This window comes from Hylobates moloch, unplaced genomic scaffold (genome assembly GCF_009828535.3).
Source record: "Hylobates moloch isolate HMO894 unplaced genomic scaffold, HMol_V3 SCAFFOLD_17, whole genome shotgun sequence".
NCBI lineage: Eukaryota > Metazoa > Chordata > Mammalia > Primates > Hylobatidae > Hylobates > Hylobates moloch.
In genome coordinates, this window is record NW_026652292.1 from 9,261,014 (window position 1) to 9,281,995 (window position 20,982).

General features: G+C 47.3%; 1 protein-coding gene across 2 annotated transcripts; it reads right to left on the reverse strand.

Annotated features, from left to right (window-relative positions):
* Window positions 1-1,262: 1,262 nt before the first annotated feature.
* CMBL (carboxymethylenebutenolidase homolog) lies at window positions 1,263-20,890 on the reverse strand. 2 transcript variants are annotated; one of them, XM_032135921.2, is made up of 6 exons: window positions 20,508-20,890; window positions 12,333-12,566; window positions 10,206-10,313; window positions 8,410-8,552; window positions 4,183-4,274; window positions 1,263-2,618 (listed from the first exon to the last, which is right to left on the reverse strand). In XM_032135921.2, the coding sequence occupies exons 2-6, from the start codon at window positions 12,545-12,547 to the stop codon at window positions 2,439-2,441; spliced, it is 738 nt and encodes a 245-aa protein (XP_031991812.1). In that variant the 5' UTR covers window positions 12,548-12,566; window positions 20,508-20,890; the 3' UTR covers window positions 1,263-2,438. The 2 variants fall into 2 exon arrangements, with proteins under 2 accessions (XP_031991812.1, XP_058285953.1); XM_058429970.1 differs by lacking the exon at window positions 20,508-20,890 and adding an exon at window positions 18,460-18,486.
* Window positions 20,891-20,982: the final 92 nt, after the last annotated feature.

The following is a 20,982-nucleotide window of genomic DNA, read 5'->3' on the forward strand; positions in this document are numbered from 1 at the left end:
GGGAGCAGCCCTCAGCAGGCAAGGGCTTTGGCCTGTTGGGGTCCACAGCTAAGTGTCCACAGTAGACCAGCCCTGCTCAGGCCTGGATTCTCTCAACATTAGGCAAAGGGTCTCCCCATACCCATTTGACAGATGCAAAAACTGAGGCTCAGGAAGCTCAAGTTTGGGAATTCTTTGAATTTTACGTTTCCTGAGCATCTATTTGAATATAAGTTGGACTTTCTCATACTAGAAGCAGGGATTAGTAACACAGTTTCCAGTTATCCAACTTCTCCCAGTTCCTCAAGGTGGTCGATCCAGACATCTGCCTTACAAAACCGCCTCCTGGCACCACCTCCCCGTGGACAGCTTGATACCACCTGCTTGACTTGTCCCACTGACCCCCACACCCGCATGGGCCGTGCTGATATCCTACCCACACTGACCCCTCTCAGTCACAGTGTGAGTCCCCAGGGCTCATGCCTGCTTGCTCTAAACCCCCCAATTAGAACCTCCAGGGGAAACCTGCTGAGATGACACCCTGGACCCCCAGTAAAGGCTTTGGCTCACAGCTCATCTCTCTCTCTTGTCCCCCACCTTCTGGTTGAGCCCATGTGTCCTGGATGGCTCCCCCATTTTGCTGGCCCTGCGAAGCGTGCTGCCCTCTGTTCTCTGGATCTGTAAGCAAATGATCTTCTGTCATTTCTTGGGTTCTGATGAGTTGCCTCCTCCAACCCATCCTAACTTCTTTCCTGGTCAGGGCTCTCCGGGAGAGTGGCTGTCTCAGTAGGAATAAACTGGACACAGGTCAGACGAGAGCCACAAGAGCACGTGCCAGGATAAACAAGCTTCCCGTGAGAGGGACACCTGGCCACAGGTTGGACACTTAGGAATCAGTCGTCTGCCAGGACAAAGAAGGATCCCATGAAAGGCACATGGGAAACACCCACGACCACATCCCCACGATCCCGTCACAGCAGGGCTAGAGTCTACAGTCACTCTCTACCGAGAAGGACGTCAAGACAAAATTAGGAAAAAAACTACAACATCAAGTCACTTGCCCAAAGTCACACGCACGCACCCCGCGGGTGCAGGTGCAGAGTTTCTCACCGGCTCTCCCCTTTACGCCACCACCAGAAACACAGGAGATATTTCTGAGGTAGCCTCAGGCCCTGGGACCCAAAAATGCCAGTGCTTGGAAATCCACTGCTTAGGAGACAACAGCTGGGTGACAACTCTAGCCCACCGTTTTCTGCTATCTTTTTAAAAAAGCTGCAAATTCAAAAATTCAAAAAATTAGTTTATTAGCTTAATATAATTAGGTCAATGGAATCCTGTTTTGATCTCAATACTTCCCATATTGCAATACATAAATGTGACAAATTCAGCTGTTTTGTGGCATAGATCTAAGTGTCTAAGCTGGACAGTTAGTCTACCCCAGTTTATAGTTCATGTTCTTCATGGCTTTGCAGCATTTGTCACTTTCTATGATGTGTTCAAAGACCAAAAAAGGCCACGCCTGACCTGTCAGCTGGTCCTTGAACACCTGTAGGTTTTTTTTTTTTGAGATAGAGTCTCCCTCTATTGCCCAGGCTGGAGTGCAGTAGCGCAATCTCAACTCACTGCAACCTCTGCCTCTGGGTTCAAGTGATTCTCCTGCCTCAGACTCCTGAGTAGCTGGGATTACAGGCACATGCCATCATGCCCAGCTGATTTTTGTATTTTTAGTAGAGATGGGGTTTCACCATGTTGGCCAGGCTGGTCTTGAACTCCTGACCTCAAGTGATCCACCCGCCTCGGCCTCCCAAAGTGCTGGGATTACAGGCATGAGCCACCACACCCAGCCTGTAGGTTTTAACTAGTAATTAGGGTATTACTCTATCATTCTCTATCATTCAAATTCTCCAGGTACTGATCTGGTTTTTATTTTATTTATTTATTTATTTACTTATTTATTTTTGAGACAGGGTCTCACTCTGTTGCCCAGGCTGGAGTACAGTGGTGGCACGATCTTGGCTCACTGCAGTCTCCACCTCCTGGGTTCTACTGATTCTTGTGCCTCAGCCTCCCAAGTAGCTGGGACTACAGGCGTGCACCACCACACCAGGCTAATTTTTGTATTTTTTGTAGAGATGGGGTCTCACCATGTTGGCCAGGCTGGTCTCAAACTCCTGACCTCAGGTGATCCACCCACTTGGGCCTCCCAAAGTGCTGGAATTACAGGCATGAGGCACTACACCCGGTCAGACCTTGTTTTTAAATTATGATTTGATGTACATGTTAAAAATTAAATTATCTCATGCATTACATCCTACTGAATTTGTGTTTCAAATGAAATAATGAATTTTAGGATTCCTACACGTATTTTATAAAAGTGAAAATTAAATCAAATGATCTAAGTATTTCCAAGCAAATTTTGGGGTGAAAGCTATTCTAGGAAGGCTTGCCCTTGATTCTTGCTACATGTACTTGTTCAGCCACTCAATTAAATTCCTTCTCGCCTCGTCAATGTAGGGCTTGTCTGCAGGTGAGCAATCTTCTCTCTTCCGATGCACAAACCCATGAGTCTGCCCAGAAAATGTTTTAATTTGATATTCAACTTTGCAGTGTTCTTTCAACTTCTGAGTCAGCAGAGATACCTGGTGTGCAAAAGATTTCATGATTTTAACCCTTTAGTGATACTTTCCATTCTCCAAATCTTCAGTGAGTGTTCATAACAGAAATTAAACATCAATGCTTTAAATTAGAAACAAGTTCCACAGTTACACTGAATTCTTTCCCACTAATTTTTTTCTTTTTAGACAGGGTCTCACTCTGTTGCCGAGGTTGGAGTTCAGTGGCGCCATCTCGGCTCACTGCAACCCCTGCCTCCCACGTTCAAGTGATTCTCCCGCCTCAGCCTCCGGAGAAGCTGGGATGACAGGCACCTGCTACCATGCCCAGCTAATCTTTGTATTTTTAGTAGAGGCAGGGTTTCACCATGTCGACCAGGCTAGTCTCAAACTCCTGACCTCAAGCGATCTGCCTGCCTCCGCCTCCCAACGTGTTGGGATTACAGGCGTGAGCCACTGCGCCCGGCCTTTACTGCTAATTTTATAACTAACACAGTTCTTATGTCTGGCAAAGGAAAGATTTCAGGGTAATGTAAAAATGATACATCTGTTATTTGAAATAATTTGCATTAATATATTAGTTACTAATATTATAACAATAATTTCTAAATGACTGCTTTTTTTTCTTAGAGTCAGGGTCTCACTCTGTCACCCAGGCTGGAGTGCAGTGGCACAATCGCGGCTCGCTGCAGCCCCCAACTCCCGTGCTCAAGCAATCTTCCTGCCTCAGGCTCCCAAACAGCTGGGACTACAGATGTGCACCACCAACCCAGCTAATTTTTTTATATTTTTGTGGAGAAAGGATCTAGCTAGACTGCCTAGCCTGGTCTCAAACTCTCAGCCTCAGTCAATCCTCCCACCTCAGCCTCCTGAGTTTCTGGAATTGCAGGCATGAGCCACCATGCCCAGCTAAAGGACTGCTTTTGAACCATACTTTTCTTCTGCTTTTTCCTTATCAACTGACTTTGTTTAATAAATCCTTGTCTTTAAGGTCACAGACGTTATTGCGATTTGTGGGTTAGCATGGAGGTGGGGCAAGAGGTCCTGTTTCTCCACCAGGTAACCAGGCCATGCTGAGAATACCTCCCTCAGACATTTCCTTAAGCATGTTTTGGGAAGGTTATACTTCCACAGTGGAATTATGTAAGTGGAACTGAATAAAACCCATCTTTAAAATGTTAATGTTGGAAATATTTGGAGCAACAAATGAATCCTTCAAGACTTCCCACTCCCCGTAGAATGTCAAATCGTGCTATTAAATATATAAATGAGGCCAGGCGCGGTGGCTCACGCCTATAATCCCAGCACTTTGGGAGGCCAAGGCAGGCAGATCACCTGAAGTCAGGAGTTCAAGACCAGCCTGGTCAACATGGTGAAACCCCATCTCTACTAAAAATACAAAAATTAGCCGGGCATGGTGGCGGGTGCCTGTAGTCCCAGCTACTCGGGAGGCTGAGGCACAAGAATGGCTTGAACCTGGGAGGTGGAGGTTGCAGTGAGCCGAGATCGCGCCACTGCATTCCAGCCTGGGTGACAAAGCAAGACTCCGTCTCAAAACAAATAAATACGAAGAGAAAAGATGCCAACTTACGTCCTTGAGTGGAATCACAACATCATTTTCAGCAAAAATGAACAAGGTGGGGTTCTTTAAATTGTAAATGTCTTCAGAATCCTTGACGATGCCTGAAAAACGAGCACAGAGGCATGATGTCGGATCCCCACACTCATGCCACAGAAAACTGCAACATTTGGGTTTGATTTTTCAAAGCAAAATCTCTGCTTTGTAGTCTTTATTTTCTTTTTTAGCCATTCCACAGAAATGGCCTCGCTTGTAAGATTAGCGTAAAAGAAGGCCAGGCGCAGTGGCTCACGCCTGTAATCCCAGCACTTCGGGAGGCTGAGGCAGGTGGATGGCTTAGGCTCAGGAGTTTGAGAGCAGCCTGGGTAACATCGCAAAATGCTGTCTCTACAAAAAATACAAAAATAAGCCGGGTGTGGCGATGCGTGCCTGTAGTCTCAGCTACTTGGGGGGCCTAAGGTGGGCGGATCGCTTGAGCCTAGAAAATTGAGGCTGCAGTAAGCCATGTTTGTGCCACTGCACTCCAGCTTGGGCAACAAAGTGAGACCCTGTCAAAAACAAAAAACAAACAAAAAAAACACCCCAAAGCCTGGGCACAGTGACTCAAGCCTGTAATCCCAGCACTTCGGGAGGTCAAGGAAGGGCGGATCATGAGGTCAGGAGTCCAAGACTAGCCTGGCCAACATGGTGAAACCCTGTCTCTACTAAAAATACAAAAATTAGCCGGGTGTGGTGGCACGCGCCTGCAATCTCAGCTACTCGGGAGGCTGAGGCAGGAGAACTGCTTGAACCCGGGAGGTGGAGGTTGCAGTGAGCCGAGATCATGCCATTGCACTCCAGCTCTGGACAACAGAGCAAGACTCCGTCTCGGGAAAAAAAAAAAAAAAAAAAAAAAAAAAAAAAAAAAAGGATTATAAGAGTACAAGAGAAATTTATTTAGTCAGATCTTCCTACTCTCTACCTCCCCACTTTATGGACTAGGAGTTAGGCCATTAAATAATTGAATGAGACCTCGTCCGCTGCTTAGTATGCAAAGATGCCGGAGCAGCCTGAGGAGTGTCCCGCTGGGATGTACGTTCATTTACAAAGAGGATCAATTTCAAACCTTCGCTTGAGAAGTTTCTCAGGTCTACACAAGCCCCACAGGTTCTGGCTTGAATGTACTGAGTAGTTTTATTTGTAAGAGGAGCTGTCTTTTGAATGGGTATTTAGACTCGCACCAGACCACGAATGTGGAAGTGTGGAAGTGTGAAACTGCCTGGGCCTAGCAGGTCAGTCTATAAAAAACAGTTTTTGGCCAAGCGAGGTGGCTCACACCTGTAATCCCAGCACTTTGGGAGGCCAAGGCGGGTGGATCACTTGAGGTCAGGAGTTCGAGACCAGCTTGGCCACCAATGCAAAACCTTGTCTCTACTAAAAATACAAAATTAGCTGAGTGTGGTAGCCCCAGCTACTCAGGAGGCTGAGGCAGGAGAATTGCTTGGACCCAGGAGGTGGAGGTTCAGTGAGCCAAGATCGTGCCACTGCACTCCAGCCTGGGTGACAGACCAAGATGCTGTCTCAAAAATAATAATAATAATAATAATAGTTTTCATCTTTCATCTCAGCATTCATTCGAGATTAATTCTGAAATTAGAAGCATGCTCTGCCTGACCCAGGTTGTCTGAAAACAACCTGTGGGTGTGTCCACTTCTATGGGAAAATAAGTAAGTAAAAGATTTGCAGCAAGTTACCATTTTAAGATAAGAAGAGGTAAATAACATAACTTTTTTTCCACTTCCTGCTGGCAGCAGAAGAGCTAAGTAACAGAGAGAGCCTCCTTCACCTGTAACTCCTCTTTAGGAGGCAGGGAGCCACGGGAAAGGTGGTCCCGCTCCCTTCCCCACTCTAGCAAAGCTACTCCATGTGGACGGGCCTTTTTTGATATCCCTGGGCCTGAGCCCGGCCACGCTCTGCAGCTCACGCACTGCACAACAGTGGCCAGAAGGTGGCGCCGGGGAGGCATCCACTCCTGACCGCCTTTTGCTAAATCGCGCAAAAGCATGGTCTGGACAAAGCATCTCTCAGCTCCATTGTTCCCAGAGGCAGCTGGCCACTGCCTTTTGAGCTTATGTCCTTTTGCGTTGTCCTAAGTCAATATTTAAAGGGGTTTTTAACTCTAAAAGTAGTTGAAAATACCACGGTGAGGAACCATTAGGCCAAGAAAGAATCATTAGTGTAACTTTATGATCTGCTTCAGATGGTCCCACGCCTAACGATGGTTCCACTTGTCATTTTTTGACTTTACAATGGTGCACAAGCGACACTCATTCAGTAGAAACTGTTCCCCAAGTACCCAGACTACCATTCTGTTTTTCACTTTCAGTACAGAATTCAATATACTGCATGAGCTATTCAAGACTTTATTATAAAACAGGCCTTGTGTTAGATGATTTTGCCCAACTGTAGCCTGATGCGGGTGTTTTGGGTAGGTCAGGTGAGGCTATGATGTTTGGTGGATGAGGTGGATTAAATGCATTTTCGACTTGAGATATTTTCTATTTATGATGGGTTTATCAAGACTTAGCCCCATTGTAAGTAGACGAGCATCTGCATTATTTTTAAAGGCTATATTTCCTATGTGTCTTTCTTGTTTTTGTTTATCTATTGGTCTGAATACTTCCGTATCATGAACTTAGCAAGCAGTTTCTATATACAGATATAATGTTATTTCATTGCTATAGTAACTTTGGTATGTTTTGGCCAAAAATGTATAAATTGCTATTTACATTTTAGACTGTGTTTTCCTTGGCTTTCTTTCCTTTATTTTATTTTAAGAGACAAGGCCTCACTCCCTGTCACCCAGGTTGGAGTGCAGTGGTGCATTCATAGCTCACTGCAGCCTCAAACCACTGGGCTCAAGTGATTCTCCTGCCTCAGCCTCCTGAGAGGCTGGGACCACAGGCATGTGCCAGTACACCCAAGTAATTTTTTTCTTTTTCTTTTTTTTTTTTTTTTGACAGAGTCTCACTCTGTTGCCTAGGTTGGAGTGCAGTGGCACGATCTTGATTCACGGCAACCTCCACCTCCTGGGTTCAAGCGATTCTCCTGCCTCAGCCTCCTGAACATCTGGGACTACAGGCACCCGCCAACATGCCCAGCTAATTTTTGTATTTTTAGTAGAGACGGGGTTTCACCATATTGGCCAGGCTGGTCTCGAACTCTTGACCTCACGATCCACCCACCTCGGCCTCCCAAAGTGCTAGGATTATAGGCGTGAGCCACCACGCCCGGCCTTAAAATTTTTTATAGAGACAAGGTCTCTCTATGTTGCTTAGGCTGGTCTCGAACTCCTGGGCTCGTGCCATCTGCCCATCTTGGACTTCCAAAGTGCTAGGATTACAGGCGTGAGCCATCGCGCCTGGCTGCCTTTGCTTTCTTTCTGTCTTTAGTGTGTGCATGTTTGTGTACAGTTAGAGCAATTTGTATCTTGGAAAAATCTTTCTTTCTTTCTTTCTTTCTTTCTTTCTTTCTTTCTTTCTTTCTTTCTTTCTTCTTTCTTTCTCTCCTTCCTTCCTTCCTTCTTTCCTTCCTTCCTTCCTCTCTTTCTTTTCTTTTTTTTTTGAGACAGGGTCTTGCTCTGTTGCCCAGGCTGGAGTGCAGCAGCATGATCATAGCTCACAGCAGCCTTGACCTTCTTGGGCTCAAGGAATTTTCCCACCTCAGCCTCCTGAGTAGCTAGGAATACAGGTGCACGTGACCACGCCTAGCTAATTTTTGTATTTTTTGTAGAGACAGGGTTTTGCCGTGTTGCCCAGGCTGGTCTTGAACTCCTGAGCTCAAGTGATCTGCCCGCCTAAGCCTCCCAAAGTGTTGGGATTACAGGCATTAGCCACCACCAGAAAAATATTTTCATAGATGTTGCTCATAAAAATATTGTGTGATATTGATCATCATTACATAAAAAAAAAAAAATGCTATCCCCTTCATCCTAGGTGAAGAAATGGAGAGTTCACATTAGGTGGCTTTCCCAAAGTCACACCACTGGGACCCAGACCTCTTGACTCCCGGTGACATCCTCTGGTTAATTGCATGACAAACCTCCACCTCTATTTTCAGATTCTTAAAACCCATTTCCATAAGATGGGCAGTCTTCACATTATTGGGGGTTGTGTTACACTGGATGGGGAGGCTTGTGATTGCTGTCACTCTTCCACCCCTCCCTTTTGCATGGAGTAAAAATGCACAAGGCAGATTTACCATAGACAGACACCCCTGCCCTGAATTCTGAGTATTTCACCATCAAATGATGGACAGCAGTTCCACCCCAGCAGAATCCCACGATGCCAATTTTCTGGGCATGACACTGTTGTTTCAGATACTTCAGGATAGCACTGATCTCTCTAGAACAGAAAGAAAAAATATTCAAGAATCAGGCTTATTTTGTGAACCCCTCAAAGAGCTGTGCTGATGATAACAGGGCTGTATCAGCAACTGTTTTTGAAGTTGCCAAAGATTCTTCTTCTGGGAGCTCCATCCTCACTACGTCTGGCCCAACTGATGCATCATCCCAGCACGTCTTCCTGCCAAGCCCAACCCTCCTCCAACTGCCTGACAGCTGCAGGCAAGCTGGGCTCTTCCCAAAACACAGATCTAACCGCCTCACTCCCAGCTGAGAGCTGAGCAGTCTTCCACAGCCTCGGGATGAAGGCCACAGCCCACAGCATGGTTTGTAAGACCCGAGTCCACGATCTGCTCCCTGCAGAATGCCCCAGTCTCCTCTGTCCCCTGAGTCTCCCAGGAGAAGGGTCTCCTCTCTCCTGTCTCCCATGACCAGCCATAACTACAGGCAGATGCCCAGACACTCTCTGATTTCACACGTTCACTCTCTCCCCAAATCTCCCCACTCTGCATTGCTCGTCTCCTCCCCCCACCGCCCAGTGAAGCCAAATTTGGAAAGCCATCAGGACTATTTCAGCCATGAGGGGACCAAGAATAGTGGCCCTTGTCTGGCAAATGATTCATGTGCAAACTGATTGTTTGGAACTCAGAACACATTCTCAACTAGAAGCAATGTACCAAAGTGGAGGTGGGCTGCACGCGTATGTTTATTGCAGCACAATTGCAAAGATATGCAACCAAAGTGCCCATTGACCAATGAGTGGATAAAGAAAATGTGGCCTATATACACCATGGACTATTACTCAGCCATAACAAAATAGTATATTTTGCAGCAACTTGGATGGAGCTGGAGGTCACTGTTCTAAGGGAAGTAACTCAGGAATGGAAAACCAAATACTGTATGTTCTCACTTATAAGTGGGAGCTAAGCTATGAGTAGGTTCACAGAGGCACACAGAGTGTGCACTCTCCCAAGCTGGAGTGCAGTGGTGCCATCTTGGCTCACTGCATCTTGGCTCACTGCAACCTCCGTCTCGCAGGTTCAAGCGATTCTCATGCCTCAGCCTCCCAAGTAGCTAGGACTACAGGCGTGCGTCATGACACCCAGCTAAGTTTTTTGTTTGTTTGCTTGCTTTTTGTATTTTTAGTAGAGACAGGGTTTCACCATGTTGGCCAGGCTGGTCTCAAACTCCTGATCTCAAGTGATCAGCCAGCCTCAGCCTGCCAACGTGCTGGGATTATGGGTGTGAGTCACCATGCCCAGCCTAAAAATTTTAATTAAAAAAAATCCCAGCACTTGAGACCAGCCTGGCCAACATGGTGAAACCTTGTCTCTACTAAAAATACAAAAATTAGCCGGGCGTGGTGGCAGGCGCCTGTAATCCCAGCTACTCGGGAGGCTGAGGCAGGAGAATTGCTTGAACCTGGGAGGCAGAGGTTGCAGCGAGCCGAGATCATGCCACTGCTCTCCAGCCTGGGCTCTGACAGAGCAAAAACAAAACAAAATTTTTTCTCCTTTGTGCCATGGGAATGATTCCATTGGCCATGGAGAAGTCCTACCCCGAGGTGAGGAGTAGTGTCTGAAAGGTGAAGCCCACCCAGCTCTCACCTCCCTAACCCATGCCGCGCACATGGCCACGTCTGCGGATAACTCACCTATCAATCTTCTGGGCATTTCTTGTTTTCAGCCACTCAGGGAAGATGGACCAGTCGCCAGAGGGGTCCCAAGGCTCTTGCCCTACAAAGAAGTCTGGAACAATGGTTCTGCAAAATATGGACATGAATTGATCTTAGTTTCAGAGTTGCTTGACTCAGTATTTTGCTTGCACTTATTTAAAAACTTGCTACGTTGGCGATTCTGGCTCAGAGAAAAGGAAAAGTAGTGGGTGTGAAGGCCAACTTTGATCGCAGCAAAGCAGCCACCTGGCACCAGGCCAAGCCATCTTAGGTTTCACAACCGCAGGTGCACAGCGTCTGGCAGCCTGCTGGTAACCCAGCCCTGCCAATGAGGAGGCTATCCACAGGGCACACTCCCATGGGATAGGCTGGCATGGGGTGTGGGGGCACCTGGGGGAGTGGGCCTGAGGCGGGTGGCTTTGAGGGCCCCTCCTGCCCCTCTCAGCCAGTCTGGGGGGGACTCCTGGCCTTTCACATGAGCCTCAGGCCGGAGGGCACACCTGGCTAACTTGTCCAGTCACTATGACCAGGCAATGTTCCCAGCCTCCACCAAGACGCCGACGAAGCACAGTTTCCTATCCAGAGGGTATGTTCTAAGACGGGCAGCAGAGCGCAAACAAGCCTGGCCCCCGTCCAGGTCGCTCTTCCATTGCAAGTCAACCCAGAGGGATAGAGCCAACCGCTCTGGTCAAGTCCTGTTTCCCAAAATAGAATTGCCACCTGGTTGGAGGAACAGGGCTCCTCCTATAGGGGTAGAAAGAACACTGAAACTGGAGGGAGAAAATCCCAGTTCGAGGCTCAGTACACCCCACGCTGCTGTGTGGCCTTCACAAGTCATGTCACCACTTCTAGCCTCATTTTCTCATCTGACAAATAAACAGCACGCTTGCACTGCCTAACCCCAGAGGATCCTCTCGATGGCAAAAAAAGTTGTATACCTGTGAAAGGGCTTTGTAAAACAGGGCTCTTTCCTCATCTTTTATTTCCTGACCCCTGCTAAAGGACCCGCCGTGAAAGAACAGAAACAGCAATGCCATTTGATCGGCTGCTTGGGCCAGTGATCTGGGGCAGCCGCAAAGCGCTCTCTTTATGGCCTGGTTTCCTAATCTGCAAAATGAGAGCAATAACATCTCCTCCCTCAAGGGGCTGCCAGGAGGGTTAAGGGCAATGAGCCCAGTCATGCCCTTAGCACTGCGTCTAGCTGAGCAACTGAAACTAGCTATTTATTTACTTATTTATTTTTACTGGGCTTGCCCCTAGAAAAGTTAAGTCCCCTCATATGGGGACGTGAAAAAGGAAAACTTCAAGGAAGGTCTTTTCATTCAGCACCAACTCTGCATGCCACCAGAGTGGGCATGATTCCTTTAAGCCAGTTTCTCTTCCTAGAAAAACAAGGTAGGCTCCCCTTCTGGTTTCCAGCTTCTCTTTCTATGAAAACAAGGGAAATCCAGCTGTGCACCAAGCTCAGGGCTGGTTGGGTTGACGCTTTCTGACGCTGGAGAGGAAGGAAGGTTCTGGCCCTCCTCTGCGCTTTACACCGGGGCAAATAAGAAGCAATCGGGTATCAGCCTTGGCCAAAGGTGGCCACGGCCACTTGGCCAAAGAGGTAAACTTGGGGAGGGAAGCAAGGTCTCACTGTGCCTCTTCTGAACCCCAGTCTAATTCAGATGGGGCCACGACCGTACGTGTATGGACCAGGAGGGGCCTTGGACACCCTGCCGTCCAAATGGGCCTGTGAAATCTGACATGAGGCTGAGCTGCTTGAAGGACCAAGTCACGGGTCCATTTGAGAGCTGGTGAGGTCGGCCCAAGATGTCCAGTGCCTGCGTCTGGCCGAGGCCCCACACGGGAAAAGAATTCTCAATGTCCAGCAAGTCTAGAGGCCAGGTACTCCCGGGAGGACAGGAAGCCCAGGGATGGGGTTAGGAGCACCAGGTGGGTGTCAAGACATTTCCCATCTATCTTCACGGCAGTGAGATAAGGAAGTTTCTAACGTACAAGAGATACTGTATAGTCAGACCGGTGTGGTTTTATTTTTTAAAGGGAACAAAATAAACCACTGAAATTTATATGAATTTAAACAAAGAAACACAACTTTATACATACGTGTATCCATTTCCTGAGATCATGTCAGCCATATATCTGGTATTGGGCAACTGCCAGCCAAATATATCTTGAATGACAATCACAGCTTTGCCTGCATCATTGGGGGATTTGGTGACATAAGCCTTGATGTGCTCGACTTGAACTTCACGGCCTAGCCCTCCATACTCAAGTCTGTGGCCAATGTCACACGGACAAGGATAGGCTTCGTTAGCCATTGCAGAGATTTAAGTCGAGCTATGGAGAGAGAAACATGTGTTATATTCTGAATGCTGCAAATCTAAAGGCTATAAATGGTAAGTAAACCTCAAATCAAGATTATAGAAAAACATGCATTTTAACTACATCTATGGTATTACGTAAGAAATCAATGGTAACTTCTGGTTCTGGCAACCCTGCAGAGTAAGGCTATAAACACTAGAAATGCCAGATTGAATAACAACAACAACAACAACAAAATAGCGATGAAAGAACTCATAGGGAAAAGGGACTCTTCAGGGGCCAGGATTGGAGAGGAAACAGAAAGCCAGAGTGAGGGTGACACCCACAGATGCTGACGGGGCCCTGTGATGCTGGGGACAGGGCCCGACCCAGGAGCACACCCTAACAGTCGGGTGCTTAGGATTTTGTGTCGACGTGTAGAATGAGCCATCCAGGCACATGAGACGGGAATCTGTAAAAGACCCACGCCTGCAATGTCGAGCCCCAAAGGTTCATGTCTCAGGGAAGGGGGCCAAAGCAAAAGGAGAAGAGCTCCATCCGCCAGGCTCAGGTGTGTGCAAAGAAACCCATCTCCGTCTAGATTCTGAGTGGAAGAGAAAAAAGAAAGCAATCCTCGGCCAGGCGTGGTGGCTCACGCCTGTAATCCCAGCACTTTGGGAGGCCAAGGCGGGCGGATCACGAGGTCAGGAGATGGAGACCATCCTGGCTAACACGGTGAAACCCCGTCTCTACTAAAAAACAAAAAATTGGCCGGGCGCGGTGGCGGGCGCCTGTAGTCCCAGCTACTCGGGAGGCTGAGGCAGGAGAGAACCCGGGAGGCGGAGCTTGCGGTGAGCTGAGATGGCACCACTGCAGTCCGGCCTGGGTGAAAGGGCGAGACGCCGTCTCAAAAAAAAAAAAAGAAAGCAATCCTCAAATGTATATCATGGTTGCAGAGTAGGAATACCTGGCTAAGAAATTAATACAATTGACCCTGGGCCGGTGAAACGCCTGGAACACCAGGCAGAGGCAAATGCAAATGCACTTTACCACAAGACTTCCACAATCCAGAGCAGCTCATCAGCAAAACCTATACACAAGAAGGTGATCCAAATAAACAAGAATCAGCGGACACAACACCTGGGAGGAATTTACAGTGGGAATAGGGTTTGAAATTCACCTAGAAATACTTGGTGAATCAAAATAGAAAACAGGAAGGAATTAGGAAATTAAAAACCTGTTCATTAAAAAGCAGGAAAGGAGGCGGCGAAAGCGGGAGAAGAGTAGAACGAGGAATTTGATTTGTAAATGACTGTGAACAATCAACTGAGATAACTCACCGCCATCAGGCCTGCCTAAATTTAAATAAATAGAAACAGGTTAAACTCACTAGCTGAGACAGATTCTCAACTTGGATTTGTTTTGTTTTGTTTTTTGAGACAAGATCTCGCCCAGGCTGGAGTGCAGTGTCACAAACGGCTCACTGCAGCCTCGACCTTCTCCCTGGGCTCAAATAATCCTCCCACCTTAGCCTCCCAAGTAGCTGGACTATGGCACACACCACCACAATCAGCTCCTTTTTTTAGAATAAAAATTTTATATAGATGAGGTCTCATTATATTGTCCAGGTTGGTCTCAAACTCCTAGGCTCAAGCAATCATCCAGCTTCACACTCCCAAAGTGTTAGGATTACAGGTGTGACCCATCATGCCTGGTTGAAATTAGACTTTTTAAAAATTAAGGTTCTGGACCAGGCATGGTGGCTCACGCCTGTAATCCCAGCACTTTGGGAGGCCGAGGCAGGCGGATCACAAGGTCAGGAGTTCGAGACCAGCCTCACCAACATGGGAAAACCCCGTCTCTACTAAAAATATAAAAATTAGCCAGGCGGGGTGGCAGATGCCTATAATCCCAGCTACTTGGGAGGCTGAGGCAGGAGAATCGCTTGAACCAGGGAGGCAGAGGTTGCAGTGAGCTGAGATCGCACCATTGCACTCCAGCCTGGGCAACACGATGGAAACTCCACCTCAAAAAAAAAAAAAAAAAAAAAAGAGCAAAGAGACTGTGCAAAAGACAGAGGGAAGATACAGGGATGAGCCTTTTTTTTTTAAAAGTGGAAGAAATCTCAGCCTATTTGTATGTGGATGAGAATGATACCATAGAAAGGTAAACAAACAAAACACAATCAATGACCCCGGGAGAGAGAGAACTGGAGAGTGCGAGGGGAGGGTCTGGCGCATAGCGGAGGAGCTGCCTTCTTTGACAGAGTGGACAGTCCTCATGCACCCAAGGGAGGCTGAGGACGTGGACACAGACACAGGTGGTGGTGGGTGTGGGGCAGGAGAGTGTGGATGCTCCCTGTTGGCATCTGTTTGCTCACAGAACTGAGAAGCAGAGTTAGCAGCTCAGGGTGAGAGGCGGGATGAGGGCTGGGGAGAGGATAAGCAGGAAAACAGGGCACCAGGGAGAAGTACTGTGGTCAGGGAAACGTATGGCTATTTCCTCCAGCCAGGTCCAGCAGCCGGAACAGGGGCAGAGCAGGCAGAGAGAGGGGGTCAGATACAATGGGGCTCTGTAGTCATGAGAGGGGGCAGGAGGGACCTGTCGAGGGAGGAAGGACTGGCCGTCAACGGGGCAAGGCTGCAGCACGAGCTACCCAGGTGAGAAAACAAATCACCATGGATTCCCACCTACCCCAGTGCACGAGCATATCAAATGGCTAGAAATATAAGTAGGAAAGGCGAAATTCAACAATCAGAGGGAAATACTGAATACTTTTTTCTTGTACTTTGGAATAAGGCAGAATTTCTTAAATTTGACCCAAAAAAACATAAACCAAAAAGAAAAGGATTATAAATCCCATTTCATTGTAACCAATTTAAAAAAAAAAGGAAAGACAACTGCAGAAAACTGAACACTAAGTGGATATTTGATGATATTGCAAATTATTGTGAATTTTGGCAGGGGAAGATGATGGCATTGCAGCCATGTGTTTTTGAGTCCTTGTCTTTCATAGATGCATCATGATATCATGATGTACACACAGATGACATGACCAGAGGTCTGGGATTTACTTCAAAATAGCCCCATTTGGGCTGACCGCGGTGGCTCACACCTGTGATCCCAGCACTCTGGGAGGCCAAGGCTGGTGGATCACCTGAGGTCAGGAGCTCGAGACCAGCCTGGCCAACATGGCAAAACCCCGTTTCTACTAAAAATACAAAAATTAGCCAGGCATGTGATGAGCGCCTGTAATCCCAGCTACTTGGGAGGCTGAGGCATGAGAATTGCTTGAATCCAGGAGGCAAAGGTCGCAGTGAGACGAGATCATGCCACTGCACTCCAGCCTGGGCAACAGAGCAAGACTCCATCTCAAAAAACAAACAAACAAAAACCCAAAATAGCTCCATGTGGGGTAGGGTGGACAAGGTGTCCACGTGCTGATGGTGGTGCAGCTGGAGTGTCCTGTGTACTAATGTCTCTACTTTTATATATGCCTGAGATTTTCCATGACAAAAAGCTTTTAAAATTGCATTAATAAGATAGTAACTAAGATGAAAGATTAATAAGATAATGATTAACATTAATATTAAAAGTCTCCATAAACAAAGTGAGAAAACAAGATAGACAAGGAGAAGGTATTATTTTAGGAACAGAGGACTTAGTGTCTAGATAAAATATATAAAGAATTCTTATAAGTCACCAAGAAAAAGATAACGCAATAGAATAATTCATATGAATGGACAATTTACAAAAAAGCACACCTGAATGACCCATAAACATATGAAGAGATATTCAACCTCACTGTTCTTAAGGAAACCATAATAAAAACAAGAATGAAATACGACTTTCCATCTTGCAGATTGGCAAATGTCTGTTAACACAGAGATGATGGTACACTTGTAGGGAAATGGGAGGGCATGTGAAATGATACAAACCCTGGAAGGGGTCTAGCAAAGTTAAAGAAGCAGATGCCCTGCACCCCAGATATCCCACCACTAGATATTTCCCTAGAGAAATTCATATCACATGTGGTGGGACACGGTGGCTCATGCCTGTAATCCCAGCACTTTGGGAGGCCAAGGCGGGGGGAATCACTTGAGCCCAGGATTTCGAGACCATCCTGGGCAACATGGTAAAACCCCATCTCTCCAAAAAAAAAAAAAAGGAAAAATTAGCCAGGCATGTGGTGTGCACACGTGTTCCCAGCTACTCAGGAGGCTGAGGTGGGAGGATTGCTTGAGCCCAGGAGGTCAAGACTGCACCACTGCACTCCAGGCTTGGTGTTAAGAGTGAGACCCTATCTAAAAAAAAAAAAAGAAAGAGAGAGAAATGCCCACACAGGCACACGCAGTGATTATGGAAAAATGTTCTTGGCACCACTAATAAGATGACAACACCTGGAACCAATCTAATTGACCACCAACAGGAGAATGAATAAACTGTAATTTATTGATCGATGTTGGTTGAATTGTGTTCCCCCAAAATACATGTTTAAGTCCTATCCCCCACTCCCCGTGCATGTGACCTTAACTAGACACAGGGTCCTTGCAGATGTCCTTTAGTTAAGATGAGGTCATACTGGAGTACGGTAGACCATAAACTCAATGACTGGTGTCCTTCTAAGAAGGGGATAATGTAGACAAAGACACAACAGACACACAGAAGAGAAGGCCGTGTGAAGATGGAGGTGGAAACAGGAAGGATGCACCTGCAAGCCAAGGATTGCTGGCCCCCACCAGACGCTGGAATAGGCAAGGAAGGGCTCTCCTCTACAGGTTTCAGAAAGAGCAGAGCCCTGCTGGCACTTTCAATTTGGACTCCTGGCCTCCAGAACTATGAGGTACTGTGTTGATTTAAGTCACCCAGTATCTGGTAATGTTATGGCAGCCCTAGAAACCAAATACATTCATAAAAAGTACATTACACAACAGTTCAATGAACAGGCTGCACCTGTAATTTATCAATACAATAAATCTCCAGACTGCACGGTGCTTCACGCCTGTAATCCCAGCACTTTGGGAGGTCAAGGCATGGTCATAGCTTGAGGCCAGGAGTATGAGACCAGCCTGAGCAACATAGGGAGACTCCATCTCTACAAAAAATTTTTTTTAATTAGCCGGGCATGGTGGCATGCACCCGCAGTCCCAGCTACTCAGAAGACTGAGAGGAGGATCACCTGGACCCAGGAATTCAAGGCTGCAGTAAGCTATGATCATGCCACTACACTCCAGTCTGTGCAACAGAGCGAGACCCAGTCTCTAAAAATAAAAATACGAAACTTAAAAAAATCTCAAAAACATAATGCTATGTAAAAAGACATAGCATTTTGATTCTAAATAACAACCAAAAAACATACATTTTGATGCTAAATAAATAACAACCAAAAATATACATTTTATTAATAAATATACTGTAGGAAAAGTATCACGCATGAGAATGAACTATCACCATTAGGACAATGGTTACTGGGAAGAGAGGGGAGAAAAAATGGAGATCGTGGGCTTTATTACATTTTATTTCCCTAAAAAGTTTTGATTTGAAGTATATAGGGCAAAATGGCATTATCTTTTAAACACGGGTGATGTGAAAGGGTGGCTGTTACATAATTTCCTTCACATTACTGAATATTCTTAGTGTTTCATAATTAGAAATAAAGTAATTAGATTTTGAGAAGAAATTAATAACTAGTTATCCAATCAAGGACAACTGGACTGTAGTTTTCTTGGTTTGGTTTTCATAAGCTGCATTATAGAACTATAATTAGTAAGACTCAACAATTCAACATTGTCATTTGACGCCGTTTCAGAAAAACTTTCAAGCCATGTTTCCCTCTGCTCTCACAATACAATGACCATCAGCACTACCACCAAAGGTAAGTGGGTGGGGCGGGGGGGTAGTGAGGGCCCAGTTCCCAAGACTGCCCTACCCCTCAGACACAAGCGGCAAGTCCAGGCCTGTAGAGCTTTCTTTTTTTCCGTTCTGTTCTGTTCTGTTCTGTTCTGTTCTGTTTGTTCTGTTCTGTGTGTTCTGTTCTCCTGTTCTGTTGTTCTGTTCTGTTCTGTTCTGTTGTGTTGTGTTGTGTTCTGTTCTGTTGTGTTCTGTGTGTTCTATTCTCCTGTTCTGTTGTTCTGTTCTGTTCTGTTCTGTTCTGTTCTGTTCTGTTGTTTTTTGGACATGTAGTCTCGCTCTCTCACCCAGGCTGGAGTGCAGTGCACGATCCCCGCTCACTGCAAACTTCGCCTCCGGGTTCAAGCGATTCTCCTGCCTCAGCCTCCCAAGTAGCTGGGACTACAGGTGCCTGCCACTACGCCCGGCTAATTTTTATATTTTTAATAGAGACAGGGTTTCACCATGTTGGCCAGGCTGGTCTGGGCTGACTTCTTATCTGGGCTGTTTGTTCTATGAGGACCTAGGGATCACAGAAAATCCTGGCCATTCCAGGAAGCCTCTAATCTGAATGTTTTTACTTTATTTTCAGTTGATATCCATTTTGCAAAAGGAATGCTTACAGCCAGGCGAGCAGCCCTCTAGGCTGATCCTGCAAGGTTATTCTCCTAGAGGAGAGGCCCATGTGTGTCGAAGGCTGGACTCCTGCCCAGACCCTCCCTGTGGGTACAGCAGCCAGGCCACACCTTGTGCCAGGGGCCAAGTCCACAATGGGCAGGGCGAACAGTTTCTACCCTGGCAAGTCTCAGGGAACATACCCTTGACCCTCAACTAACTGTACTATATTTTCTGTATATATCTTTCAGGATTTTAGCTTCCTCCTGCAAACGCACTGTAAATCAAAAATAAAATTCCAAGCCTCCCAACTAACTGAATGGACCTCTCCTCTTGGCCAAGGGAATTCCAAAGAAACCTATAAAACTAATTCAGGCCATGACAGGAAGGAAGGGCTGGGCTCAGTGGCTCATGCCCATAATCCCAGCACATTGGAAGGCCAAGGCTGGTGGGTTACTTGAGGCAAGGAGTCCAAGACCAGCCTGGCCAACATGGCGAAATCCTGTCTCTACTAAAAAAAAAAAAAAATTAGCTGGGCATGGTGGTGCACACCTGTAATCCCAGCTACTTGGGCGGCTGAGGCAGGAGAATCACTTGGACCCAGGAGACGGAGGTGTCTATGGTTGAGATGCCATGAATTAGGAAGCTACCTGGATGAGCACACACTGGCCCTCTTAGACATGCCAACGACGCCCCTGCAGAATCTGCTTTTTCTCTGGCTGTTCCCAGGCCTGGATAGGGTTCCCAGGCCTGGATAGGATTCCCCGGATACCGGCAAGGCTCATTACTAACCGCTTTATTTTAAATGGGCTTTGAAAACAACAGGTGGCATCTTCCATCAGCAAGTGGGACATAAATCTCAGTGGCCAGTGTTTCCAAGGCCTGCCCGACCCACATGGCTGTGGGGTGTAAACTGTCCAGTCGTTCTTGGCAACACCTACCCAGCATTTAGGATGTCCCACTCTTAGATCCATAGACCCAGCACCTCTCTTCTTAATACCCACCATAAGGAAAAGCTGCCGAATGTGGATACTGATTTAGATGCAAATATGCTCAGTTTTTTAATAGTTTTATATTAGTAAAAACGCTACAACCAGAATGTGTCACTGCAGGAAGATAGTTACAAGGAGTATTTAACGGCATGGAGGAAAGGCTCCTCCGTGCTAAATGGCCAAAACGAACGCAAGTTTGCATACGGTGTGATTTCCACTATGTCTTTAAAATGTATGGCGAAGCACACTACAGGAAAACACCAAAATGTAAACAGCGGCTGCTTCGAACGCTTGGGATCGTGGGGGCTGCTGTTGTGCAACGACAACGTATCACTTTTATGAAAGTCAGCTTCTGAAAACGGACTCTGGGAAGCTCCTTACCCGTGCACGCGGCAAAGACCTTCTTTGCCACAGTCAGAACACACGCGCGAGTTCAGAGGAGCGGGGCCCGGGCTTGTGTGCCCCGGGGACGCGCACGTACCTTGTCCCGCGGCCTGAGACTGCGCTGCACAGCGAGGAGACCGAACCCAGAGGAGGCGGCGTGGCGCCGGGCGGGGACGCGAGAGGGACTTGGACGCGGCGACCGAGGACGCGGGGATCCTTGCGGGGCCAGTGGCTCCACCCGGAGTCGTAGTCTCCTGGGAGAGCCGAGCCCGGAGGGGGCGGAGAGGAGGAGGAGGGAGGCCTGGGGGAAGAGAGGTCTGTAAAGTTGGGGAAAGGAAGGAAGGCCAGGAGGGAGGGAGGCGCAGTGGGGAGGAGAGGAGAGAAGGGAGGGAGGGAAATGTGAGGGGAGGGGAAGAAGTGGGGTGGTCAGAGGGTGTGGGAGGGAGGAAGAGGGAGGGAGAGATGGGACAGGCTCCAAGGTAAAGAAATGTGCAGGGAGAGGGGGTGGGAGGGAGGGAACCGCAGAGGGGAAGGGAGAAGAGAATCAGGAAGCCTTGAGGGAGGAGGCAGGG

Excerpts from the sequence above, each read along its gene's own strand:
- CMBL (XM_032135921.2), bottom strand. The coding sequence starts at position 12,547 with ATGGCTAACGAAGCCTATCCTTGTCCGTGTGACATTGGCCACAGACTT. Across the intron at positions 8,553-10,205 it reads AATGCCCAGAAGATTGATAG|AGAGATCAGTGCTATCCTGA; the intron begins GTGAGTTATCCG and ends TTTCTGTTCTAG. Across the intron at positions 2,619-4,182 it reads TTGTGATTCCACTCAAGGAC|GTATCTCTGCTGACTCAGAA; the intron begins GTAAGTTGGCAT and ends TTTGCACACCAG.